The sequence below is a fragment of the Silene latifolia genome, chromosome 10, assembly GCF_048544455.1.
Source record: "Silene latifolia isolate original U9 population chromosome 10, ASM4854445v1, whole genome shotgun sequence".
Classification (NCBI taxonomy): domain Eukaryota; kingdom Viridiplantae; phylum Streptophyta; class Magnoliopsida; order Caryophyllales; family Caryophyllaceae; genus Silene; species Silene latifolia.
Genome location: NC_133535.1, coordinates 13632633 through 13658801, shown reverse-complemented (window position 1 = coordinate 13658801; position 26169 = coordinate 13632633). Strand labels below are relative to the sequence as shown.

The 26169-nt window shown below is 33.4% G+C and overlaps 1 protein-coding gene across 1 annotated transcript; it reads left to right on the top strand.

Annotated features, from left to right (window-relative positions):
* Positions 1-5461: 5461 nt before the first annotated feature.
* On the top strand, positions 5462-21555 carry LOC141607131 (ABC transporter G family member 1-like). The gene is made up of 8 exons (XM_074426492.1): positions 5462-5681; positions 5861-5940; positions 14020-14484; positions 16066-16152; positions 16273-16386; positions 18887-19078; positions 19674-19760; positions 20689-21555. The coding sequence occupies exons 1-8, from the start codon at positions 5462-5464 to the stop codon at positions 21322-21324; spliced, it is 1881 nt and encodes a 626-aa protein (XP_074282593.1). The 3' UTR covers positions 21325-21555.
* The last annotated feature ends 4614 nt before the right edge of the window (positions 21556-26169 follow it).

The window sequence follows — 26169 nt, the reverse complement described above, 5'->3', positions numbered from 1 at the left end:
AACCCATTCATATAATTGGGTTTGACAGGACACGAAACTTATGGAAATAGGGTTAAGATTGTAAAGTATTGAATGCTATTATGATTGATAAAGTGAATTACAAGAGTTACATTAGTTAGCTAGTATTAATACATAAAAAGATGTAAATATCTAATCTAATTAATCCTAGAATATAATTAACAATAATAAACATAAGAATAAGATTACAATTGACTAATGATAACAATAACTAAGATATTTGAAGGAGAGAATTAAGGAGGGGAAGCAAGGCTCGGTTGAGGACGATCGGTTCCTCATTTGAAGGAGTCGGTTTCAAGTGTTGACCGGAAAATAATTGAATATCCTTGACACGCTCTCGCTAGACGGACGGCCGTAAGGTAAGTCCGATCTTAGAAACAAGCAATGTAAAACGCGGTATTGACAATGGCTTGGTAGGATGTCAGCAATTTGATCATCATCCTTAACATGTTGGATGTGAATAGTACCAGAATGAACTTGTTCCCGAACAAAGTGAAAAGCAAGAGCGAAATGTTTTATTCTTGAATTGAGTGAAAAATCGGATTGGCAGAATAATTTGTCGCACCAAGATTATCACAAAAAATAATGATGATTTGTATGAACCGCCATGGATGTAAGGTGAAGCTTTTAGAAGAACAGTTTAGTGAGAGAAAAGGAGAAAGAGAAACGCAAGGTAAATAAACTGTGTGTTATATTGAATGAATGAATCAGTTATTACATAGCATAAATATTTACTTTATATACAAGTAAAAGTCAATTACGGTTGACTGTAACAAAAATGTTAACTAACTCCAAGAGCCCCCCTCAAGTTGGAGGATGGTGAAACCAAACCCAACTTGTGACTTAATAGATGATGCTGAGTACCAAACAATGGCTTTGTCAAGAAATCAACAGGTTGAGACAAGGTAGGAATATAAGATAGAGTAATGAGCCCTCCAAAAAGTTGCTCCCTGACAAAGTGACAATTCTAACAACCCGGATTATAAAAAAAGGAAAAACTTATATAAAGAGAATATTAGAGTACGATACTGATAAAAGAGTCAAGGTGGCGGAAACACCTGACCAATTCGGTTCGCTACTAAATCCAAAACAACTAATACATTATTCAAAGGGTTCTTAAAAACTGAAAACAAACTCCTAAACAATTTATTAAGCTCGCTTCGCACATTCCCCAAGCAAGCATCAACCAATCAGCAACAATCTGAACAACCTGAGAAGGGGGTCGACAATCAGTCGGGAGTAACTAGATGCTCTCCCAGTCATGTTTACAACAATTGAATATAATCAACAATCAATAACAATTGAAAGGCATAAACAGTAAACATGTGAGACCATCTATGCTCATGAAAACCAAATACAGCTTACCATGATTTTATCAACCTTGGACGAATGCAATCATGCAAATCTAGACCATATGCAACCACTAGACCATGAACACTTACAAGACTAGTAGCGACAAACGACCCACAATAACTTAAGGCACAAAGCTAGCATTAAAGCATAGCAAACACGGTAACACACAATCCACAGCAACAGAAGGCACAAAGCTATCATCAAAGCATAACCGAATAGAGTGAACGCCGTTAGAGCGTATAACGCACTGCCTCTAGCTGATGGAGCGTATAACGCACTGCCTCCATCGGTGTGGAGCGTATAACGCACTGCCTCTAAGGTACTATGTATAGCGTATAACCACTGCCTATATGTCTAAAACCGGGCCAGACTCTCGGTGCAAACCGAACGACACTCGGGGAACAGAGCGTTTAACGCACTGCCTCTGTTACCCCCCCTTCCCCCCCCCCCCCCCCCCCCCCCGACCATAGACCATTCACCAGTTCCCGAAGGGTAGCGTTTGTTCATTCCGATAGTATATCACTGATACTACCGTCATCTATTCAAACCGACCAACAAAACAAATGCACAGTATAACTGACTATACTAACATGCGTGAACAACATCACGGCTCAACTCATAAGATAGCATAACCAACCATCCTACTTATCAGATGAACAAGAGTAACCAACGACTCATACACACCAGGACATAAGACGTTGAATACAATACAACATATGAGAAAAGTATTAGCAGCCAATGTTATAGTAACTTCAGCTATAACTTTAACATTAACCATTCAATGTTATAGTAACCTTAACCATAACATAAACTCTGGATGCGAGGTTATAGTAACCTCGATTATAACTTCAACATATACGACTTGAAGTTATACTTACCTCAACTATAACCTTGACACGAAACTCAAAGTTATACTAGTTTCAACCATAACCTTGAGCCATAAATCTCAGGGCATGTTAGTTTCAACTATAACCTTAACTCGTATTCAAATGTTATAGTAGATTCAGCTATAACCTAGATTCATATTTCCAAGGTTATACCTGTTTCAGCCATAACTAAAGTAACTACCCAAAGTTATATTAACTTCAGCTATAACACTTGAATCATCATCAAGGTTATACTAGCTTTAGCTATAACTTTGGAGAGCACCCTTGGCCGCCTATCATGCCGCCACTAGAGTTTATTCGTAAAACCTAATTAAGCTCATGACACCCATAATTTAATGCGTAAGCAACATATGATATATAATTAATGCACAAAACATATACAAACATGCGAAAACATAATTAATCATGATAACATAATTAATCATGATAACAAAGTTTGACTACGGTACTCGATCTTAATACCGTTATTATATGCAATAAACCATTGTGTTTTGTTCATTGTTAATGCTCATATTTGACGTAGTGAATGGAAGTTGTTGAATTCTAACTGCGAGCGTGACAACAGCAAAACTTATTCTCTCAGGCTCTCGGCCCAGTCAGGCAAACACGAAACAAGGAGCGAAAACCAAGTCCAAAGCACAAGCAAACCAAGAATGATTGTATCAGACGAAGAAAAATAATTCTAAGGGATGCAACAAGAGAAAAAGGAACATATATACATCGGATGTATTACCTCCAACTTTTTTGTTTTTTTGAGCACATATGTATTCTTTTTGAGCTTATTACGTCAAACTTTATTTGTTTTTGAGCATATATGTATTTTTTTTAACATAATAAAGTTTATAAGTTAGATTTTAATATTTTTTCCGTCAAAACTCAAATTTAACTAAACTTATACTTCCTCCATTCAACTCCACTCTACCATATTTCCTTTTTCATCCATTCAACTCCACTCTACCTATTTCCTAAAAAAGAATGACAAATGACCATTTTATCCTCATACCTCATTACTTATTTACAATATTTGCCACTCATACCCCACTACTTTTATATCAAGCTTCATCTTTTTCCACTCATACCCCACTTATTTACACCATACCTCATTACTTATTTACAATATATTTCACCCAACCCCACCCTTCTTAATATTTGTGCAAAACACAAATAGGTAGAGTGGAGTTGAATGGAGGAAGTATGTAATATTTTTGAGTTTTATTGTATTTTTTAGAGCTTAATATTTAAGTGAATAAACTCAGAAATTTCATAGTGAAATTCAGAAACTTTAAAACAAAACTCAAAAAGTTTATTATAATGCTCAAAAATTATAAAATTGGAGGTGGTACATCAGATGTATAATCATCTTACTGAACAACAGAGTGTACAAGAATATCATACACCCTAGTCATTTAGTCAATAAGATGCCTAAGATCTTATTTTATTAGATTATGTTCTATTATTTATGGTAAATTTAATCAATAATAATATTCTCATTGGGTTGGGTAGGATGTACGAAACACACATAATAATTGAATGATCTAATGATACGATCACACACGCACGTCCATGTTAACATGTATGCATGATCGATCACGCTCGTCGAACTTTTCTTGACGTAACAGGTTGGTATGGTTTTACAAAGATATATTTGACATTTGATTTGATTTTCAAGATGTTAAAACAAATGGCATTGTCATTAGTTTAATTCCATTCTTAAGATACTCCGCGTTATTTTAATTTACATTATTATCTAGTCACTTGAAAAAGTCTCCCAGATACATTCGTGCTCGCCCCTCTCTCTCTCACACTAAATCCCTAATTAAAAGTTACTCCCTCCTAATAAGTAGAATTGCGCCGTTTAATCAGGGCCGTCTTTGGACCCGTGCGGGCCGTGCGGTTGCACAGGCCCCCGATTTTTTGAGTAATAAATCAAAGTAAAAGAAAGAATAAATAAATGTAGTGCACTAAATATTCAATGAATGATAGTGTCTTGGTGGTTAGTAATTGAGTTTCTAAACACAAGGTCTCAGGTTCAATGAATTGGAAGGAGAACAATAATAATGACAAGTATGCTTACTACGTGATATTGTAAAACCAGTTTATAGGAGACTTACTTAAATTAAAAGGTGTTATCAATCCTTTGGATTGGAAGGAGTACAATAATTATGACAAGAATCTAAATAATATGTGGCACATACATAAATTTAACGAAGTTTATTACTAATTCTGTTATGTCCTCACTACCGTCACAGTAAAAATTTATTCGTCACTCCAAGGAAACACACACTAGATATTTCAAGAGAGGGGGTGATAATTAAATTGAGTTTTTGGCTTATTTTTAACAATCTCCCACCTTCCGACTATATGGTGGCTAACACCGGAAAACATTTCCTCCAATCTAAGACAACCACATCTCAATTCATGTCAAAAGCAAAAGACCAGCAATTGAAAATAACCAACCTTGACTAAGTCCAAAAAAGTAAGGGGCAACAAATGCAAAACATGAGATTCTAAAAATACACAAATTCTTGTTTGTGACGGCATATATCCGTCACTTTTGAGTGACGGATACCATTTTACCTCACAAAGTACCCACTTTTTATCTCTCTGCAACACTATTCATGTGGTCCCCTTTCTCCACTAACCCATTTTGTTACCATTTTATCTCACAAAATATCCGGCACAAACAGTAACCCGTCACAAGGGAGACCAATTGCTAAAAATAACCAACTTTGACTTAGTCCAGAAAGTGGGTGGATGTGACCCAACAACAGAAAATATTTAGCTGGACATAAAGAATGCAAATTTTTGCTATAGACGGATCATTTTTCGTCGGAAATAATAAGACAGGTTTTGAGACTATTTTATGGTCAAATGAGACCATAAACCATACTAGTTCAGCTAGTGTTTACAGTTTATGATTTTTTTTTCTAAAGTAGTCACAAACTCACAATTGGTTGTAAAGTGGCCTCAAATCCCGTATTATTTCATACGAAAGTAGCCCGTCTTAACTCTTAAAGGGAGATTTACTCGAATAATAATGAATGAGACAGTGTGATTGATAAGTCATGGATGCACGACAAGATTTTTGCCGCCCTTCATGGCCGGTCAATCTACCTTAGATCAATGTGTTCCTATATATACGTATGGCTCGTATAGTAAATGTAGTATCAAAAATAACCTAACGAATACAAATTAAAAATAAAATGGATAATGTGGTGATAGAAATAAATGAGCCTTCACATCAAGGTGCATTTTTGACATGGAGTGACCTCTATGTCACGGCTCGTCAAGTTCACACCACCAGAAAGTCAAGGCGGTCGACGATCTTAGAAGGGCTAACTGGATACGCCGAACCAGGGAATGTGTTGGCTATTATGGGTCCTTCCGGTAGCGGAAAATCAACTCTGTTAGATGCTTTAGCAGGTCGCTTCATTCTCTTATTTCTATATATTAGAATTAAACCATACTCGTAACCTGTACATTATTATTTCAACTTTTTAGTAGTCATACATTTTACTAGAGTATGGTTTGTTTATTTTCTATAAATAATTATTTAGCATTCTCTCACGTTTAATTATCTTACTTATACTCAATTCAAGCAGGAAGGTTGCTTTCAAACATGAGGCAAAGTGGAAAAATTATGATTAATGGTCGAAATCAAGCTCTTGCATTCGGGACCTCGGTTAGTACCTCACTGTGCCTTAGAACTTGACGTCTTGACACCTTACATTACATGTTTATTTGGGTGTTTAATTAGTACATCGGATATTCTAACAGGTACGTCAAGATTATATATTAAGAACCGGCCTTACTTGCCATGTAAAGAACTAGTTTAAATCTTGCATAATATATGCGCGATATATATAAAGTTTTTTTTTATTTTTTTTACTTTATTATTTGTAGGTTAAATTGACATTTTATTAATTTTTCATATTTCAACTCAATATATTTTGATTTGAAAAATAAATCAATCTGAGTAGCCAACAAAATTGAGTAATGTCATGAAATATGTATTCTAATGTGTGTGGTTTTTTTTTTAAATTCAAAACTAATGATTTCTTTTAATAAGTTTTTTAAGAAATTTTTAATGAATTTCTTTTATCACAAAACTTGAGTCCATTGTGCAAGACGTACGCTTGTTAACAAAAGTGACTCCATTGTGCAAGACAATTTCTCAACTCAATTGTACGTGCAAGACGTACACTAAAATTTGGTTCGGATTCTAATATCAAGTTTGAATTTTTTGGAGATCCGATATTAGATCCGAAGCGTGTTAATTTTCACGTATTTAATGATTGAGCTGGTTCAATCGCTTATTGCCAATATTCCGTTCTTCTTCATACTGCCCTAGTTTCTTTAGTTTGTTAAGTAATGAATGTATCATGGGCTCTGAGAGCTTGAACATTATGTGTGAATAGGGAGGACTGTAAGATAAATTAATAGGATCATATTGTATAGGGTACATACCTTTAGCGGAAGCAATAGTCAGATCGTCTGGAGCGTATAATAATAATAAGTAATAAGATGATTAGTATACTAGGATCTTCTCCTCCCTCTTTTAGGTTTTCCTTATGTTGACAATCAATGGGGCATGTCAACCCAATAACCTATTTATATAGGTTAGAGGTATTCTAGACAGGAAGAGAGACCTAGCCATAATAGAACTGTATTTGGGCCCCCCATCAGGCTGCCCACTGTATAATAAACAGGCCCTACACTTATCAGTACCATCACACTATATACTTAACCGTACTGATTGAGACAGACCTAGGCCCAATGGATCATATAACTGTAGTGGGCTTTACCGGTCACATTCAACCCGTTTTATAAATAAGAAAACCGACTAATGAAAGTCCAAATCCAACATTCTCCAACTTGGGCGACATTTGTTGGTTTTATTAAAAGAAGTTTTATTTTACGAAAATATTTCGAAAACCTTTATTTTGGAAAACGACTCTCGGGTTGAACAACATGGCCATATAAACATCTCAGTTAACAGAACTCGGTCCAATAAGCAATTTAATGTGAATCATAGCGGACATAGTACAATTAAAGTCATACAAGACCTTCCATGATCACAACACCAAAAGCTTACCGACATGAGTCCCAAGTGTGACAAAGTGTAGTGTGGTTTTAGCATAATAGATCCAAACTTTAAGATGAGCATGCTTAACCACATTCGGTCACAGTCTCAATTGAGACCCACTTCTAAAGAAGTATTCCCCTTAATTACCTTAAAAGGTAAATACCACTTAAAGTATATTTATAATCATTAGATATTAAACCACCCAATAAAGGGTAAATACACCAAAACAGGCAATGGCTAAACAGCCAACATCTATTAAAGGATAACTCCACCCCTACAGGCCAAAAACACCACAACTGGTAATGGCTCAAAAGCCAACATCCATTACAGGACAAAATAACACCCACTAAAGGGCAAAAGCTTTAATGCAGAACATCTCTTAACGAGACACAAATTGTATTATAACAATAATCATACATGCATTAAACTTATATTTAACATGCATACATTTAGTGAGAATTAAAACATCAACCTTATTACTGAAAATATATATACAGTACCTCAAGTACCAAAATATCTCAATTACAACTCCCACTAATTCAATGCATCATAAAACTCATATCTTTAACATACTTTTCAAAACTCAATAACCATGAGTGCTTTAGTCAATGGGTCCGCAATCATCTCCTTAGTTTAAAAGAGACACAAACTCGACATTTTCAAGTTCAACCCATCCTTTAACTTTATGAATTTTCAAATCAAAAACTTAGATTTGCCAGATTTTACATTCTTCTTAGTGCATAAGGCTAAACCCCTATTATCACAACTAATAGTAATAGATTGTGTGATATGAAGAATGACCATAAAGCTATAAATGTTATCTCTCAATTTCTTGACATGATGAGTGGATGTATAACAGGCTGTAATCTTTGCCTCCATAACATAGGTAGACAACTAGACATATTCTTTCAAGAGATAACACCACCAGTTAACATAAAAACAAATCCTATACCGGATTTCACATCATCAAACACAGCCTCGAAGGTCTAATACACACTTCAGTATACATCAAATTATAAACAACATTATCATAAAGAATCTCCTACATAGTGTTCTCATCAAGTATACTTTAAGGACGACATTCATTCTTACTTAAATTTTCACTTTTAGATATGAGAGTTACACCAGATTTACTCAACATTTCTCCCTTGAGATAATCCTAACATTCTGTTAGACAAGTCACACACAATCTTAATACCAAGCACAAAACATTCTTCCCCCAAATCGTTCATGTCAAAGACAATAAAAAGATTTGCTTTTGTGTCATGCAACAAATCAAGATCATTACTACCAAGTAAAATAGCATCAACATAAAGAACAAGGAATATCAATTCAATATCCTCCCACTGATCTTGAAAAATATGCAAATATCATTAATATTTTCAGCAAGTCCATTAGACTCCATAAATTTATGAAACTCTATATATATACCACTCACAAAACTTGTTTCAATTCATAAATTGATTTCTTCAATTTACATACCATATGTTCTTTAACTTTCTCAACAAAATCATTCAAAAAAGAACAATGAGAATATCCATTTTAGTATAACTTTAAATCATGAACAATGAAAGACCTAAGAATCCTTTGAAGTAACAGGTGAAACTGTTTCATTGAAATTCATACGTTCTCTTTTAGTATAACCCTGTGTCACAAATCTCTCCTTATGTTTCTTAACAACACCTTCAAAATCCAACTTTATTTTAGAGATTCACTTTACAACCGACTGGATTAAAAAAAACAAAACCCACTGGAGTAACAATTAACTCCTAAACTTTATTATGTGTCTTATCGACTGGATCTCATCATACATATATAACCTCTTTTCATTTATCTGCTTGTACAAAATAAATACCTTAATTATAGGTTATAACCCTAACTATTTCACTCAGGTCATAATCAACTTCCCCGATATAGACAACAAAATTAACATAGTTAAATGCTTAAAGCCTTTTTGAAAACACTTTAGAATATGCAACAACATACGGGTTATGTGAAATAGCATTACTGGTCATCATACTTCCCCATTAGAAAAAAAAATAAATAAATATTTTTCTAATGCATAAAAAAAAGACCAACAAACTCATGATGAGACAAATAAGCCTTCTGTTACAACAGCAGGTCTCTAAGCCATTCTCTAGAAAATTTAACTGTTATATACTCTACAAATCTTAATCTTTAAAATCTACAGTAGGATAAGTAACAAAAGGATTTAGGAGTGGTTTTAGGATCAAAATTTTCCAGAAAGATTATAAATATGAATTCCCAACTTAACTGCCAGCCCCACACCCTAAAAAAAGTTCAAACTTGGCTTTCATCCATCCATAGTTCATAAGACACTTAAAAAAAAGTTTTCAGGTACTGGGTCCAAGATATATAAGGCAGATTTGGAAGCTTTACTTTAGCTATAAGCTGTTAATTTGTATTTCGAAGCAAACTCCTCACCCTATCCTTATTGGTACAATTACAACGCTCAGTCACATCGTTTTGTTCACACCGTTTTGTTCAAGAAGACTTGGCATTATATATTGTCCAACAATAAGTATAAAACAAAAAACTCATATACAACCATGAATCATCATGTTTAATTTGACATAACAACTTTCCAACTCGGTATCATCTTTCAGTCTTAATGGTCATACAAAACAAGCTCTAAATATTGACAATAAATACTTTAAACTTGACAAGAGCCTTAGAGTTACTACATATAAGGTAAACATAACCACGTCTAGAATCACCATTAATGACTATGATATATGACGTCTTTCCACAAATAGTAGTGGTTCACTAATGTTAGTGTGAATATCCTTTAAGAGTTCCTTAAAATTAAGTCCAGATACAATTTCACATTTGACAAGTCCATGAATACGCTCTTTAGTGATCTAACTAAGTCTCTTATGCTATAAAATTCTAAATTTTCGTAGGTCAATATTCTTTTGGTTCTAAGACTCTCAACATTCAAGAAAATATCATGGGAAATCAAATCCAATCCAATTAATGCAAAACATCACAGAGGAAAGCATTTTCAATCATATGAGAGTTATGAAATAATTCAACCTTTTAATTATAAGTGACCAAACGAAATCCACACATGTCAAATTGCGAAATAGAGTCAAATATCGTCTCATATACGACACATAAAGAATATTTTCTAGAGTCAGATAAAAAAAAAACTTGAACTAGGTTTAAAACAACTGTTCTGATGAAATCCACATCAAGTTTCCCGCCATTCATTGCAGACACGGTGACTATAATCTCAATTGGTGTTTATTTATTTTGGAACCCTTTAAGGAGAATACAAATATAAACAAATGATCCACTATCTAATCATCAAAAATGAGGTGACACATCTACTAAACATGATTTAAAACAAACTAAGGCCAATAAATTATCTGTCTTTATTATCCTTGCTAACCAGATTTTGTATTTTAAACACTTTCTCAATTTATGGTCAGTCTGGTCGCAAAACCAACAGGTAAGTCCACTAGGAATACTACCCTGTTCATTATTATTACTCTTAACCACATGAGCCTTTGCAGTGTGAGACATACTATACTTTTGGAAATTATCGTCTTTAGTGCTCTTTTATAAATGTTACCTGACTTCCCCTTCGAAAAAAGTTGCTTAATGAATAAGTTCACTACTTTTCCTTGATCTCATTCCCCTATTTCCTTTTCAATACTCACCCATATAAAATAAGTCATTGTCGGTCCATGTATCAGTTTGGGGCAGTAAGCTATTTTGAAGTGACTCCTTTCCGGGAAGAGAATTAAGAATTTAACCGACAAGGAATAAACTCAACAACGGGTACTTTGTCTTTAGTAAGATGATATGCACTTCAATACTACTAATCACATCATACATGATTTAAATTAATGAGACAGTCCATCAATTCCCCAATTTTCAGACTTTTTTAAATTCTTTAGCATCAATTCCCATTAGAAAACCTTGAAATTCCCAGACATCGAATTCTTCAATATCAACATACATAATTCATGTACCAATTCCCACCTATAAAGATGATAGTCATTTTAAGCTTGAGTACCCTCATGTACGAGTGCAAGAGGTTTGTGCCCAGTTAAGTCGATATATACATATATTAATCAAATAAACCAATGGCCAACTTAACATCATTTTCCACTTAATAAAAGTATTCTCATTTATACTCTTAATAGCACAAATTTCATTGCTCAAAGAAAATGACTGAAACAATAGATCAAGGCCACTATTAGCATGATATGGTATAACTTCTTTATAACTTTACACAAGAATATGCTAGGGGAGTCGCAATATTCTCACACGAATTCATATTATATTTTATGCATTCACCTTTGGGCAGAATACACAAAACACAATAACTACCTCCAACAGGAATCATATTATACCTTATGCATTCCCCTTTGGGCAGAATACACAAGACATAATAACTACCTCCAAGTAAATAGATAAGGAAATTTCTCAAAAATAAATCACCTTTGGGCAGATAAATTTCCAAAAAATCAAATTATTACACTTGTATTTACTCAACTACTTACTTAAATTAACTTATACAACTTCCTCCTTTGGGCAGGAAATTATAGAAACTAATTTAAGAAGCACAAACATTCCGGAATCCTTACGAATTATTTTAACTATTAGTAGATAACCCGCTTTGGCCAAGCTAACCACCGCCAGATAAAATATTTCACCGGAACCTTGCCCATATATGATACTCATGCTATCCTTTATAATATATAATTTACCATTAAGTATATGATATAACATATGGACTATGAAAATAGATTCATAATACTCACGGATTTCTACAAGTGCATAACTTTCAATATTGAGAACTTAATTATACACGGCCGTACTAAGGATCCATAAAGAACACTATAATTCAAGTCACGCATCAAGTAAGCGTGAATGAGTACATGACGCCGCCAAGTGAATAACTAAGGAAAGACTATCAAATTGTTTGTGCAAACTCAATACAAAGCATATGAAGACGAAAGGCACATGGTCAGGTTTTAAGTTTTATACTTAGCCTGACATCACGGCAGGATAATATCAAATTGATTACGTTTAATAAATAAATAAATAATAAACTTGATCAACAAGGCATGAATATTTATGCGTGGAACAAGATCTGACATTCGTTTGTATCTTTATAAGTTTCATGCTCTTTCTTTATTAGTTCGTAAGTTTTCATGCTCTTTCTTTATTAGTTCGTAACAATTCACTTTAAGATCATCAGACTATCCAATAAGTAATAATTTTAAATTTTCGTTGATCTAACGAAAAGAGAATAGAACAGAATATTACGGTCAGAAACCCTAATACAATCCTGCTCTGATACCACATGTAAGATAAATTAATAGGATCATATTGTATAGGGTACATACCTTTAGCGGAAGCAATAGTCAGATCGTCTGGAGCGTATAATAATAATAAGTAATAAGATGATTAGTATACTAGGATCTTCTCCTCCCTCTTCTAGGTTTTCCTTATGTTGACAATCAATGGGGCATGTCAACCCAATAACCTATTTATATAGGTTAGAGGTATTCTAGACAGGAAGAGAGACCTAGCCATAATAGAACTGTATTTGGGCCCCCCATCAGGCTGCCCACTGTATAATAAACAGGCCCTAGACTTATCAGTACCATCACACTATATACTTAACCGTACTGACTGAGACAGACCTAGGCCCAATGGATCATATAACTGTAGTGGGCTTTACCGGTCACATTCAACCCGTTTTATAAATAAGAAAACCGACTAATGAAAGTCCAAATCCAACAAGGACGTCCTCCGGGAGGATGGAAGAATTTTCCTTTCACCATCGAAAAAAAAAAAATTGATTGAGCTTGGGTCATGCGAAATATGTAACTTAGAAGCAGTTGTATTTGGGCTTGGCCCAAGTGAAACACTATCACATTTATGACATAACTAGTATAGATCCCGTGCAATCGTGCACTAATTTACAAATTCTTATTTTTTTTACTTTTTTTTATTATATTATGTTGTTCTTCTTTGGCTTTTTAAGGTCAAATTTGCAAACTTCGACCATATATATTTAGAAAGTTGTGGAACATTGTGGAAGATATAAAGTTAAAACATATGGTATAAACAAATTTCTTATAAAATTATATCTTAGACGAAAATATCACGGAGTTATATATAAATAAAAGACCGCAAAAACTCAAATGGAAACATCACCATATAGTTACAGAGGATGTATTATAAATTAACTAATTTTCAATTGTCAACTATTTAATATTTCAAATTTGTCATTCTTATATTTTGACTTCATAAAAAAAATGAAATAAAAAAAACTAATCAAGAGAGTCACTAATGTTATGAGCGGTGTATTATTTCAGTACCTTTTTTTTATATTATGAAACATATGATATTTGATAATTTTTTCTCAAACTATTTTATTGAAAAGTATTTTTTGTCATGAGAAAATATTTAGTAATAGAGTATAGTGTTCATAATTATAATTTGTATGAATTGATATAGTATAGCCATTAGGGATGGAAAATGTAGAGACTTTTTTGCCCCTATATATATTTTCTACTGTTTATTAAAACTTTATAAATTTTTGGACAATTTTGCTCAATTAATAAGAACACACCAAATAATGATAATGATGATTGCGTAGACATATTTTCCTAACTGGTTTTGAAATAGGCGTACGTGACACAAGATGACATCTTGATGACAACACTAACCGTAAGAGAAGCGGTATATTACTCGGCTCTACTCCAACTCCCGGAAACAATGCCAAAAACAGAGAAGTTAGAGAGAGCCGATAATGTCATAAAGATGATGGGTCTTGAAAATGCAACCGACACAACAATTGGTGGCCGAACAACAGTCGGCATTAGCGGGGGGGAAAGGCGGAGGGTGTGCATTTGCATGGAGATACTAACCCGGCCGCGACTACTGTTCTTGGATGAGCCTACAAGTGGACTCGATAGTGCTGCATCGTACCATGTCATGAGCTACATTATCAATCTTGCTCGACAAGAACAAACCACCGTTGTTGCTTCTATTCATCAACCAAGCAGTGATGTTTTCGAGTTATTTCATTCCCTTTGTCTTCTCTCTTATGGCAAGCTTGTCTACTTTGGTCATACCTCTGCAGCCAATTCAGTACTCTTCTTTCTTTGTATTTTCTAATGAGTTAGTCACTTGTAAAGTTGTTTTATATAAAAAATGGATTCACAAAGAAGAAACCCATAGTAACATTTTAGTTTAAATGTTTAATTGAAAAAACAAAAACCTCAAAAAGCAATCACAGAAAAAATGTTTGATTCAAACTCGTATGGGAGGAAAACTCAGACTCTGGCACATCAACTTTTCACTAACTTTTATTATTTCTTTATTATTCAGACTCACCTTAGACTTCATATATTATCAGTCAGATTCACCTCAGACTCTACATTTTCATTCACTACTTTTTTACAAACTTAAAAAAAAAAAAAAAATGACACATGCAATCCACTCATTGGATTATTTCCTTTGAAAGTGGGGTCTTCAAGACTCAACTTAAGACTTTATTAAGACTTTGGTAGATTATTGGTAGTTTTGAGTGAGTCTTCTCTTAAAGACTTACCAAAGCCTTTTCTCAAGACTACCAATAATCTTACTCTAAGGATAAATGAGAGCTAAACGAGGGTCGAGAAGGTTAGTAGCAGTTCACTAGTTGGTAGTGTTTGATCTAGGAGTGGTCAAACATTTGGGCAGGCCGAGCTTGGCTAGGCGGACTCGGAGCCAGGTTGGTGTATGGGGCGGATCAACATGGGACGGGACGGGACGGGCCTGATGGAAGTGGACCTGAACCAGACCGGGATGGGTCGAGGATGGGTCTGGGCAGGCCGAGTCATCTGATTTAGTATAATTTCCAAATAATATCAAATTATAGGTGGAGGCAGGTCTAGGGTGGGTCGGGTTGTATTTCATGGACCCGGGTCCGACCCCAAATTCTGACGAGTTGGGCATGGCTTTTCACGGGTTACACTGGCCGGGTAAAAATAGACCCGAGGGGCGGGTCGAGTCAGGACGGGACGGGTCGGGTCGGCCTTGAAGTTTGACCAAGTCTATAACCTATAAGAGCAAGTTCAATGGTAAGCTAGTTGCAACTAGCTTATCATTTGCACATCACATTTTAAGCTAGTTTACATTCGAGCTACTAATTCATTTTAATGGTTTAGGTTAAATTCTAACTAGCTTGAACCCATGATAATAAATTGAACTAATTTCTATTGGTTGTATTTTTATGGTAGGGTCAATTAAGCTATTTGCTTAATGAAATTAGTTGCTTGGTTTAAGCTATCCTACATGGACTTGTCCAATGGTTTAACCATTAACTTGCAATTTCTTAAAATTGTAAACAAGTCCCAAAATCAAACCATTGGAGAGTCTGGTTCACTGTGAATGGCCTCATGATTTCTTGTTAACCCAACCGTTCGAACAATAAATATATTTCTTGTTAGAATCTGTTATCTTGTAACTTTTCATTTGATTATATTTACCTTGCAAAAAATCTTGTTTTTAAGACAAATTACATGTGTTATTGTAAAATTGAGTGTTAGTTTACTTAAATAACCTCACTAAAATAAGTTTGGGTTTTCAAACTATCATGAATCCGTGTGAATCATTAATAATGTTTTACGATATTTTATTTTAAAAACGTTTTACAAAAAACCTAACCTAAACGTACTTTATTTGCAGTTTTTCACAAAGAACGGTTTCCCGTGCCCAAGTATGAGAAACCCATCTGATCACTACCTTCGAACTATCAATAACGATTTTGCGTCGGTAAGTGCCTAGTTAATTTCATTCATAATCATAATTATTTGTATTGAACCGAAGAAATCTAACACGACCTTTTTTTTCTTTTTTTCTTTTTTTTTTTTTTTTGGAATTGCTCTACAACAGAAAGAGGAAGGGATAAAGAGCACAGAAAAAGCAATAAACATTTTGTCCGATTCGTATAAGTCATCACCAGAGTACTCGGATGTTCAAACCCAAGTATGCTCACTACGTGAGAAAGTAAGAAACTCCTACAAAGATAAATTTTAGAGATAAAAAAGTGATATTATCATAATCGATGTTATTAGAATTGCGATTCTACTTTGAATCAATGGTATGGCTAGGATCGACTAAATCGGTAGGATCGAATTGTATAATCACAAGATTTTATAAATTAACTAAAAAAACGTAATTGCTATGTTAGAATAAGTTAGAATCTCGTTTCTAAAACTCAAAACCACCTACTACTTTGTATATAGTATCATTTGTTCACAATTTTTTTACAATTCAAAGTTTTATTTTACATGAAACTTATATTGAAAATCGTAAAAATGGCAGTCGACCCACCCCCTTAAATTTTGGTCAATTGTGAAATTAAGCCCTTAACCTTTGATCATTGTAATTACGCCGCTAACTTTATCCAAAAGGGAAAATTGACCGAATTTGTATTTTTAACCAAACAATTAATGCAATTTTTTAATTGTTGAGTATAATTTTAAGCATAATTTTTAACATAGATTTTTTAGAATATTGGAATATTAGTTTTAAAATTTTTAATATTGTTTATGTACATTTGAGAATACATCATAAGCTAAATCCGTTTTATTTAATTCATGCATATAAACTTATGCTTAAAATGTATATCATGAATTTTATAAAATATTTTAAACTTTTAAATAATTGTTTTTATGTGTTAATAAATTTTCTTTATGACCAGAAATTGAATTTTGTAGCAAAATATAAAAGTTGAAAAATAAAGATTTGGTTGAATTTTACTTTTAAACAGAGTTAAGGGGTCTACTTACCACAATCAAAGGTTAAGAGGTTTAGGCTCCGTTTGGTAAGACATTTCAGGTAGCTTATTTGACCAAAGTAGCTTATTTGACCAAAATTTCACCTACCTGATTTTTTTGCAAGTGTTTGGTAAGTCGCTTATTTGACCAAATAAGCTACCTTAAATGAAATGCTAACTCAGGTAGCATTTAAGAAATAAAGTACTGAAATGAGATATTTTCCATCTTTTACCCCTTTAATTTATAATATTAAATAATTAACATATCCTTTTACGTCATTTTACCAAAATCAGCTACCTTTTCAGCTAGTTTGCCACACACATTTTTATATAATCAGTTACCTTATCAGCTTCTAATTTTCAACTACTTTATCATTTACTTTTTCAGATTTCAGTTACCTTTTCAGTTTTCAGCTATCTTTTCAGATTCCAGCTACCTTTTCAGTTAATTTTACCAAACAGAGTCTTAATCTCACAATTCAACAAACCTAAAGGTGTTAATTACCACTTTTGCGCATTTAGATAACTGAAAAAAATGTTTTTATTGGGTGATTGTATGGTAGGAATTTGAGAGTATTTAGTTTATTGGGTGTTTATTGTACAACTGTACAAGGGCATGCAATGGAAACTAATGTAAAAAAAAAACGGAGAATGCACGCGTGCCCTTGAGGTTTGACATTTCGCCCAAAATGCCTAAATTATTTTTTTTCAAATCGATCATTTTTCCGAGAGCTATGATTTGCAAAAAAAAAAAAAAGAAATTGTCGTATTTGGATCTCGTGGCTAGGAGTTTTTGTATGTCAAAATTTTTTTGACCAAACAAACTTTGAGTGACCATATCTCTGTCACGGATTCCAAACTCGACAAATTCTTTGAGCTAAACTAGTTCTTGGAAAGATGATCAATTTGAAAAAAAAAACTCGACACTTTCCGAGCTCGTAAACACGAGTGATATGGACTCTTAAAGTTTTATGGATAAAAAAATTGGGTATTTCGGGAAAAATATCAAACCTTAGGGGCACCGCGTGCATTTTGCGAAAAAAAAATGTACTGAATTGAACAAAACTAGTTTAGCTCTCGTGCAATGTATGCACGGTATATATAGAGTTTTACTTTTTTTTTATTGTATTATATTTATTAAATTTAAATTAACTAATCTTATTTTTATTTTTTTTACTTTTCTCATCATTATATTTTGATTTGAAAAATCAAAGTCAAAATCGTATTAATCATGAAATGAGTATTTCAAAGAGAGTTTTCCCTATTACCAAGAGATTAATGTTGTTATTTTATAAAATTTTACAGATAATATCTTTTTAGCCGCAACTTTTTATCATAAAAAATCAATGAATTTTTTTCGTATGATTCTTAAAACAAAACAAAGAATTCCTTTTTATATCATAAAAAGATTGGAGATAATTTTGTGTAGAATGTAAAATAGTAAATGACATAAATATATAAATATGAAAGATTATGTGTATTATAGTGCACCATACTTATAGAATATGCTAAAAATAACTAAACTTTATTTTAGAAAATATGTTTAGGCAGAAAAATTTGAAGTTTCGCCTATTCTTTTAGTAAATAGAAGATGTATAGTGTGAAAATAAACTACGCTAATTTTTTTACACTTGTATTTTTCATTATTGGACCGGACATATCTATAAAATGGTCTTACGCAATAAAGTGTGGAGATTTATAGTCCATTTTTTCTTCTTTTTATCATAGGAAGGGGCACGGCTAGAGAGAAGAAGCCAAGCAAAATTCATAACTCAATGCCTTGTGCTAATTAAAAGGTCATTCGTGAATATGTATCGGGATCCAGGTTACTACAGACTTCGCCTTATCATGTACGTTGCAGTCTGCATTTGCTTAGGGACTATATACCATACCCTTGGTAACTCGTATTCTTCAATTCAGGTGATTAGTTTCTCTAATTCAGGATTCTTATACATTAAAACCGCAAGTGTACGATAGTCAAGGTAGTACTTGAGGCATCGAATTCCAAAACCAAAAAATGCGAATATTAATGTGATAACACAATTATAAATTCTTATTTAAAAAGATGATATATGTTCTAACCAAAAAATGGGTTGAATAGATAGGTAAGAGCGGTACTCCTATTTTTCAAAAACATTATTGATATCCAAAATTTAACCAACTTTTTAAAATATCTTCAATGATCTAATCCGCATCTTTTAAATGTTGAGATTATGTATTTCTATTAAATTTTTGACAGTAATTTGTCGAACAATCAACACTTACTCAAATTTTAGTAGTTCGAGTTTTTAATAATTATTTAATAAATTTAAACGAAGTAATTTAAACGGAAGTATCATTTAGAATTCGGAAAGTCACGAGGGTATCACGTAGAATAACTCTGAATCTTTCTATCTTTAGTTTCACCCCAAAAATTCAAACTATAGTCCCTGCCTCATTGTTAATTCAGTATAGTTTCAAATTTATTTTTATGTACTAATGTCTAATTAGTGGAATTTATTTATATCATGAACAGACTCGGGGATTACTATTTGGCTTCATTAGTGGATTCTTAACGTTCATGTCGATTGGCGGGTTCCCGTCTTTTGTCGAGGATATGAAAGTATGTAATTTTGTTAACTTTTTTTTTTTTTTTTTTTTTTTCAATTTATCATATTTTTCATTAAAGAAGTTTTAAGGAATGAAATTTTTATTTATGCTTTAAAATTCAACAGCCCATAGATTCCAAATTTTACATTATTCACTTTAGGGACGCTAAATCTTATAGAATATTACGGAGTATTGCATGTTTGGTCTCGTTTTTAGAAAATTGTTTTTGCTTTTAGAAATTAAAGTTACCTTATTGATAAAACTGTTGGTGTTTGACCTAACATTTTACATAAAAAAAAAAAAACAAATGACTACTCAACAAGACTTTTACGTAAGCGGTTGAAAAATGAAATTTTTTATTGAAAAGTATATCAAGATGGGTCTCATTTTGTAGGGAATTAAAAAAATATGAATTAATAAGTATTAAATTTATTTATTTTTTGGCATGTTTACAACATATAATTTGTCATTTATGCATTAAAAATATTTAAAATAAAAGTAAAAGTTAGAAGCAACCACCTTGCTCTCAAAATTGACTTTTCTGCTTAAAAGAAGTTATTTTAACTTCTTCAAAATTGATTGTTTGACATAGTTTTTGTGCTTATTCAATGAAACCACTCCTAAAAACCGGCCCAAATATCACCTATATTTAGTTGAATAAACATTTAGAGTAAGTTTGGCTTAACTTGTTGAAAATGAGTTTTTATTTTTCAAGCTTAATTTTCTAAAAGTGTTTTCCAGGCAGAAGTACCAAATTGCTGCTTCTATTTTTATGGGCAAAATATGGTTTTTTGGTTTTTGAAAAATTTCTTTTTAGCTTTTAAATAAAGATGCATTTGGCCAAAAAGTGCTTTTAATTCTAAAAACACTTTTAAAAGTAAGGCCAAACACAGCTTAATTTGTCCGAGGAAAACTTTAGTCTAAATTGAATGTCTCGGCAGATTTTTAGACGAGAAAGACTAAATGGACACTATGGAGTAAGTGCATTTGTGATGAGCAACACAATATCGTCCATCCCTTTCTTGATCATCATCTCAGTTATTCCTGGTTCGCTCGCCTATTACATATCCGGTCTACAAAAAGGGTTCGACCGATTCCTCTACTTCATACTTATAATCTACACTGCCATGTCGCTTGTAGAGAGCTTGATGATGATGATTGCGAGTATCGTCCCTGATTACTTAATGGGCATCACAATAGGTGCAGGAATACAAGGCTTTGTCTTTCTGACTTCGGGTTTTCAAAAACTTCCTAATGACTTACTTCCAATTCTTTGGAAATACCCCTTGTACTATATTTTGTACGGTGCGTACGGCTATGAAGGGCTGTTAAAAAATGAGTTTGAAGGACTAAGTTTTACTGGAAATAATCAAACAGGCGGGGTAAATAGGGTATTTACTAGTGAAGAGATATTGAGGGATATTTTACAGGTTCAGGTTAATTACTCCAAGTGGGTTATTCTTCTCGTCTTGTTACTCATGACTGTGTGTTTCCGAATTTTCTTCTTTTTGATAATCAAGATTGCTGAAACTCGCCAGAGCAAACGTCATGGTACTCGCTCGCTTGCTGAATCTTAATTAGCTCTTGATCGAGTTCTGATCGGGTATGGTCATTTCAAGTTTATTGTAAGTCGTTGCATGTCACTTGCTATCTTCAGGTTGAGTTAATTAATTTGAGTTATACGGCTACCCACCTATTATAGATGGCTATGTCATTTGCTATCTTGGGATATGTCACATGTTAGTGTCAATCCGAGTTCATTTCAGTTATGTAATATTTTCTCCATTTCGGTTAATTGTAACGTTTCTACTTTGTATTACCTTCTATGTCTAATTGTGTGATTTTTTTGGGTTTCTGCTAGGCAGCCCACTACTATTTTGGGGAATCATTTTCCAGTCCTTTGTTTCAGGAATTTTTCGATCAATTATAGGTTTAGTTTCGGTTATAATAGAGAAGAGTGAGTCGTTAATAGTTCGTCGCACATTACTTCAATGGATATAAGTTATTTGTCAACCATCTTCGGTACTAGTAAGAGGCTTTTTTCCTTTTACAATGAATCATACGAAGGATCGACAAGGGTAAAGTCCAATCACCTATATAAAAATAAACATATACTACTACTAACAAGATAGTTAATGTTAAGTCAGGGTCGAATCCACAGGGAGGCTAGGTAATTATTCTAGTTTGTTTATATTTAGATCGTCTTAAAGTAACCAATTTTGGGGGTTTGTTGATTTGGTTTCTAACAGCTTACAACAATGTAAAATAAGGATGAATAACAATAATATTAAAGAGTCTAGGGATTCGGGTTCACTAGGTAGTAATACGGGATGTGATTTAATTCATTGATAGAGCTAATTATGTTGTTTAAGATTATATGATCGGTCAATTCAATATTCCTTTAGATCTAATTTAACATGCAATCGCTATCATTAAATTATCTCTATTCATTTATTGTGTCCTATATTGATTCTAACTCAGTTGATGAAAGTCTCAATTCACTATACTAGTCAATTAACCCTGGCCAGTAATTAATTTATTAGATGAAGAACAACAACATGAACAACAACAAATAAGCAATATTAACAATCAATTCATTAGTTTAAACACCTTCTAACAACAACCTAGATCACCTTTCACCCTAGATATAAGATTTAGCTACTCATACTAATTATAATAACAACAATAACAATAATAGAAAGCATGATTAAGAACATAAAAGATGAACAAGTAATTGAAATAATATATAATTATTGAAAGATTAGAACAATACCGTAATTAAAGGCAATAGATCTGAATGCTAAATTAATGCAAACTAATCTAAAGTATTCTAAGAGAGATTTTAGAGAATTTCTACTAAACCTACGGAAAATAAAGCGTAAATAAACTGGGTACGAGTTTAGGTATTTATAATAATACATAACCGACTTAAGAAAAATTGCGGAAAAGTAGGAAACACTTGGTTCCTCGATCAAGCATAGGGCTACTCGATCGAGTCACCACTTCCTCGATCGAGCCTGGGTCTAGTTGATCGAGGAACCACTCTCTTCAGCTCTTTTCTTCGTGTTTTCTTCTTTACTTCTCTTCCTTTATTCTTATGGGTTTCCGTGCCATACTTCGTGTATTCCTTCATCCCTACTCCGCGATGCCCATTTCATTCCTTTGCTCCTCAAATGCATCATTCCTGCATTAAACATCAAAAGGCGGAAGTATCAACGTTCTAACATAAAAGGCATGTAAATAATATAATTTAGCACAAAAACCGTATCAAAAGTAATTAAGGAGAGGCATAAATATGTATATAATTATGACTCATCAAGGATCCTCTCGAAAGCTACTTGAAGATAGCAATACGATGACAAGCCGAATTGTCAGATTTTGATTTGAAATCCCTAGTATACAAGAATTATTTTTCTTTGATTTTTAATTAATAGGTTTGTTTACGATTATAGATATCCTTTATAAGTGTCGTATATTGTTCTATTAATGAATTGTTCTTCTATTTCAAAAAAAAAAATATATGTTGTAATTCGTAACCTTTTAATACATTAGACAAACATATAGTACGGGGTATATATTAAAATGACATTTAACTAACTTTTATTCCGTCAGTTATTGTTGTTAAGTGAGTAGACAATAACATGTTTATAGGTGGGTGATGACTAGGCGCTAAGTCCCCCCTGTCACCACTTTTGACCACCACATATCACCAGTTCACCACCAATCCTCTCCCAACCACCAGCTAACACCTACTTACTCCTGCTACATTACCAGTGGATCGATTTATTATGTAATAAGACCTTGCACTTTTTGGCTCAAGTGAGGACAAAATAACAACTTGACCCACCACCGTAGTAACACAACCCAACAAGATGGGATGTGCATATTTAGGCCATTATTTTGTCCTTACTTAAGCTCCAAAAGTATAAGGCCTTGTTACTAAGTTGTGGGCTAAATTTTTTATACATATTGTCAATAGTTTATAATCCCTTGAATATGGCTCCTGCTTCTCATTCATATATATACGTAAATTCAAATGATTATGTTCCATACTTAGAAGATTATACAACTATACAATGATAGATTCTAGGAGCCTAATTAGTAACAAATATTTACATAATATTTGACTGTTGACTAGGAGATACATAGAATATCTAACACGCTCCCACAGTTGGAACGGGAGGAGCCCGTGGTACGAAATCGGGTGAAGAAGTGACGAGGAAGCCCTTTAGTGAAAATGTCAGCGTATTGGTACTCGGAGGGCACATGGAGGACAAGTACTTCACCTATTTCCAGACTTTGTTTCGGGAATTTTTCGATCAATTATAGGTTCAGTTTCAGTTATAATAGAGAAGAGTTATTCGTTAATAGTTCGTCGCATATTACTTCAATGGATATAAGTTATTTGTCAACCATCTTCGGTACTAGTAAGAGGCTTTTTTCCTTTTACAATGAATCATACGAAGGATCGACAAGGGTAAAGTCCAATCACCTATATCAAAATAAACATATACTACTACTAACAAGATAGTTAATGGTAAGTCAGGGTTGAATCCAAAGGGAGGCTAGGTAATTATTCTAGTTTGTTTATATTTAGATCGCCTTTAAAGTAACCAATTTTGGGGGTAATTGTATGTGTATTTATAATACATGTGTATTCCCTGAAATGGTAGGAATATGTTCAGGAGGTGCTCATCTTTTTATTCATATAATATGTTGCGTTGTGATTTAGTAAAGTGGATTTGAGTAACTTTTCTTGTCCGAGAAGTTATTTCTGAGTCAGTGTTTATGGGATTGTGTATGTTGCGATGTCTATCGGTGTGGTTGTGGTGCCTCGGGTGGTGATCCGGGCACGGTACTTAGTGTTGTGATGCGGGTATTTTTCGCTTGGTGTGGTTTGTTGGTGGCGGTGTTGCGATGCCGCCACCGGTTGTGGTGGAGTAGGCGAGTTGATTATGATACGAGTTTTCGAAAGTACATACCAGTTAAACATAGATTGTTGTTTTGTTTACTGCTGTTCCTTGTGAGTTTTGGTTGAACATGTAGACTGTTTTTTTGTTTGTTGATGTTTCTTACCAGTTTCAGTTTGGGAATGAGGGTAGAGTATGATATGAAAGAGAGTTGCATATGTTTTCGTTGTTGTCATGATATAGTAATATTCTGTTGATGGGACACAGTTGTGAGAAGTTGTTATAGTAATTTTGATCTTGTTTTAAGATGAGGAATCGGTAGTCATAGTCATACCAAGTAATTTGTAGAACATGTGTTGTACTGATATGGACGCTGCAGGTGGTTCATAATCAGATTTTGGGACAGTGAGAGTAGGGTGGTGGGAATTAGTGTCATGTTAAGTTATGTGTTAGTTTTGCGGTAATAAAAGAAAAGAACTTGAGGATCTAGTGTGAGTGTATGTAATAATTGTGGATCGTGAGTTATGAGTATGGAGATAGGTGCAGGTATAGAGGATTATGTCGTTTTGGCAGTAAGAGGGAACAATTGAAGTTTTGGGTTAAACTAAAGATTTTGAGGTATAGGTTAGGTGGTGTGACGAGTGAATTGAAGTATGAGAATTGTTTAAGTAAGAGAGTCTTAGATATATGCATGGCGAGTGTTTAGATTATAGGTGGTTATCTTTGACATGCGGTGGTGATGGGGATAATTAGAATGAAGATATAGCTAGGATTTAGTATTAGTGAGTTACGAGGACGTAACATTTATCTTAAGAGGAGTAGGATGCGGCAAAGAGAGTTTGATGGTTGTAGTATATTTGGAAGTTTGTGTCTTAATGGAGAATAAAGGATGGTTTTCCGCTGTGGTTGATTTTGTTAAAGGTCATGACCGTGCTTGTAGTAATGTGATGTCTAGGAGTGCGAGAATATTTTAATAGTGTTGACAGTTGAATGATGATGATTATAAGTTCAATAGTTTTGACAGTTGAATGATGATGATTATGAGTTCGATAGTTTTGACAGTTGGAAGATGATGTTATGAGTGTGAGTAAACTTCGAGGACGAAGTTTCTTTTAAGGGTGGTAGAATGTAACATTCCGTTTGATGTCTATGAGTGTCTTGATATTGGATTTGCTAGTGGATGATATTACGGAGCTAGCAGCATTTGTGGACGGTAGTTGGTAGTGTATGGAGTTAGTGTTGAGAGAGATATAGCTACTCATACTAATTATAATAACAACAATAATAATAATAGAAGATTTAGCTACTCATACTAATTATAATAACAGCAATCTATATATATATATATATATATATATATATATATATATATATATATATATATATAGAAATTGCATCAAGTGAGTCTAGGTATCTTAGATGAGTCTAGCATTTTAATCTCATCCATTAGATCTACTCCTAATCAATGGCTGAGATTAAATCTCAGAAATTATAACAAACCTATAAAAGCTA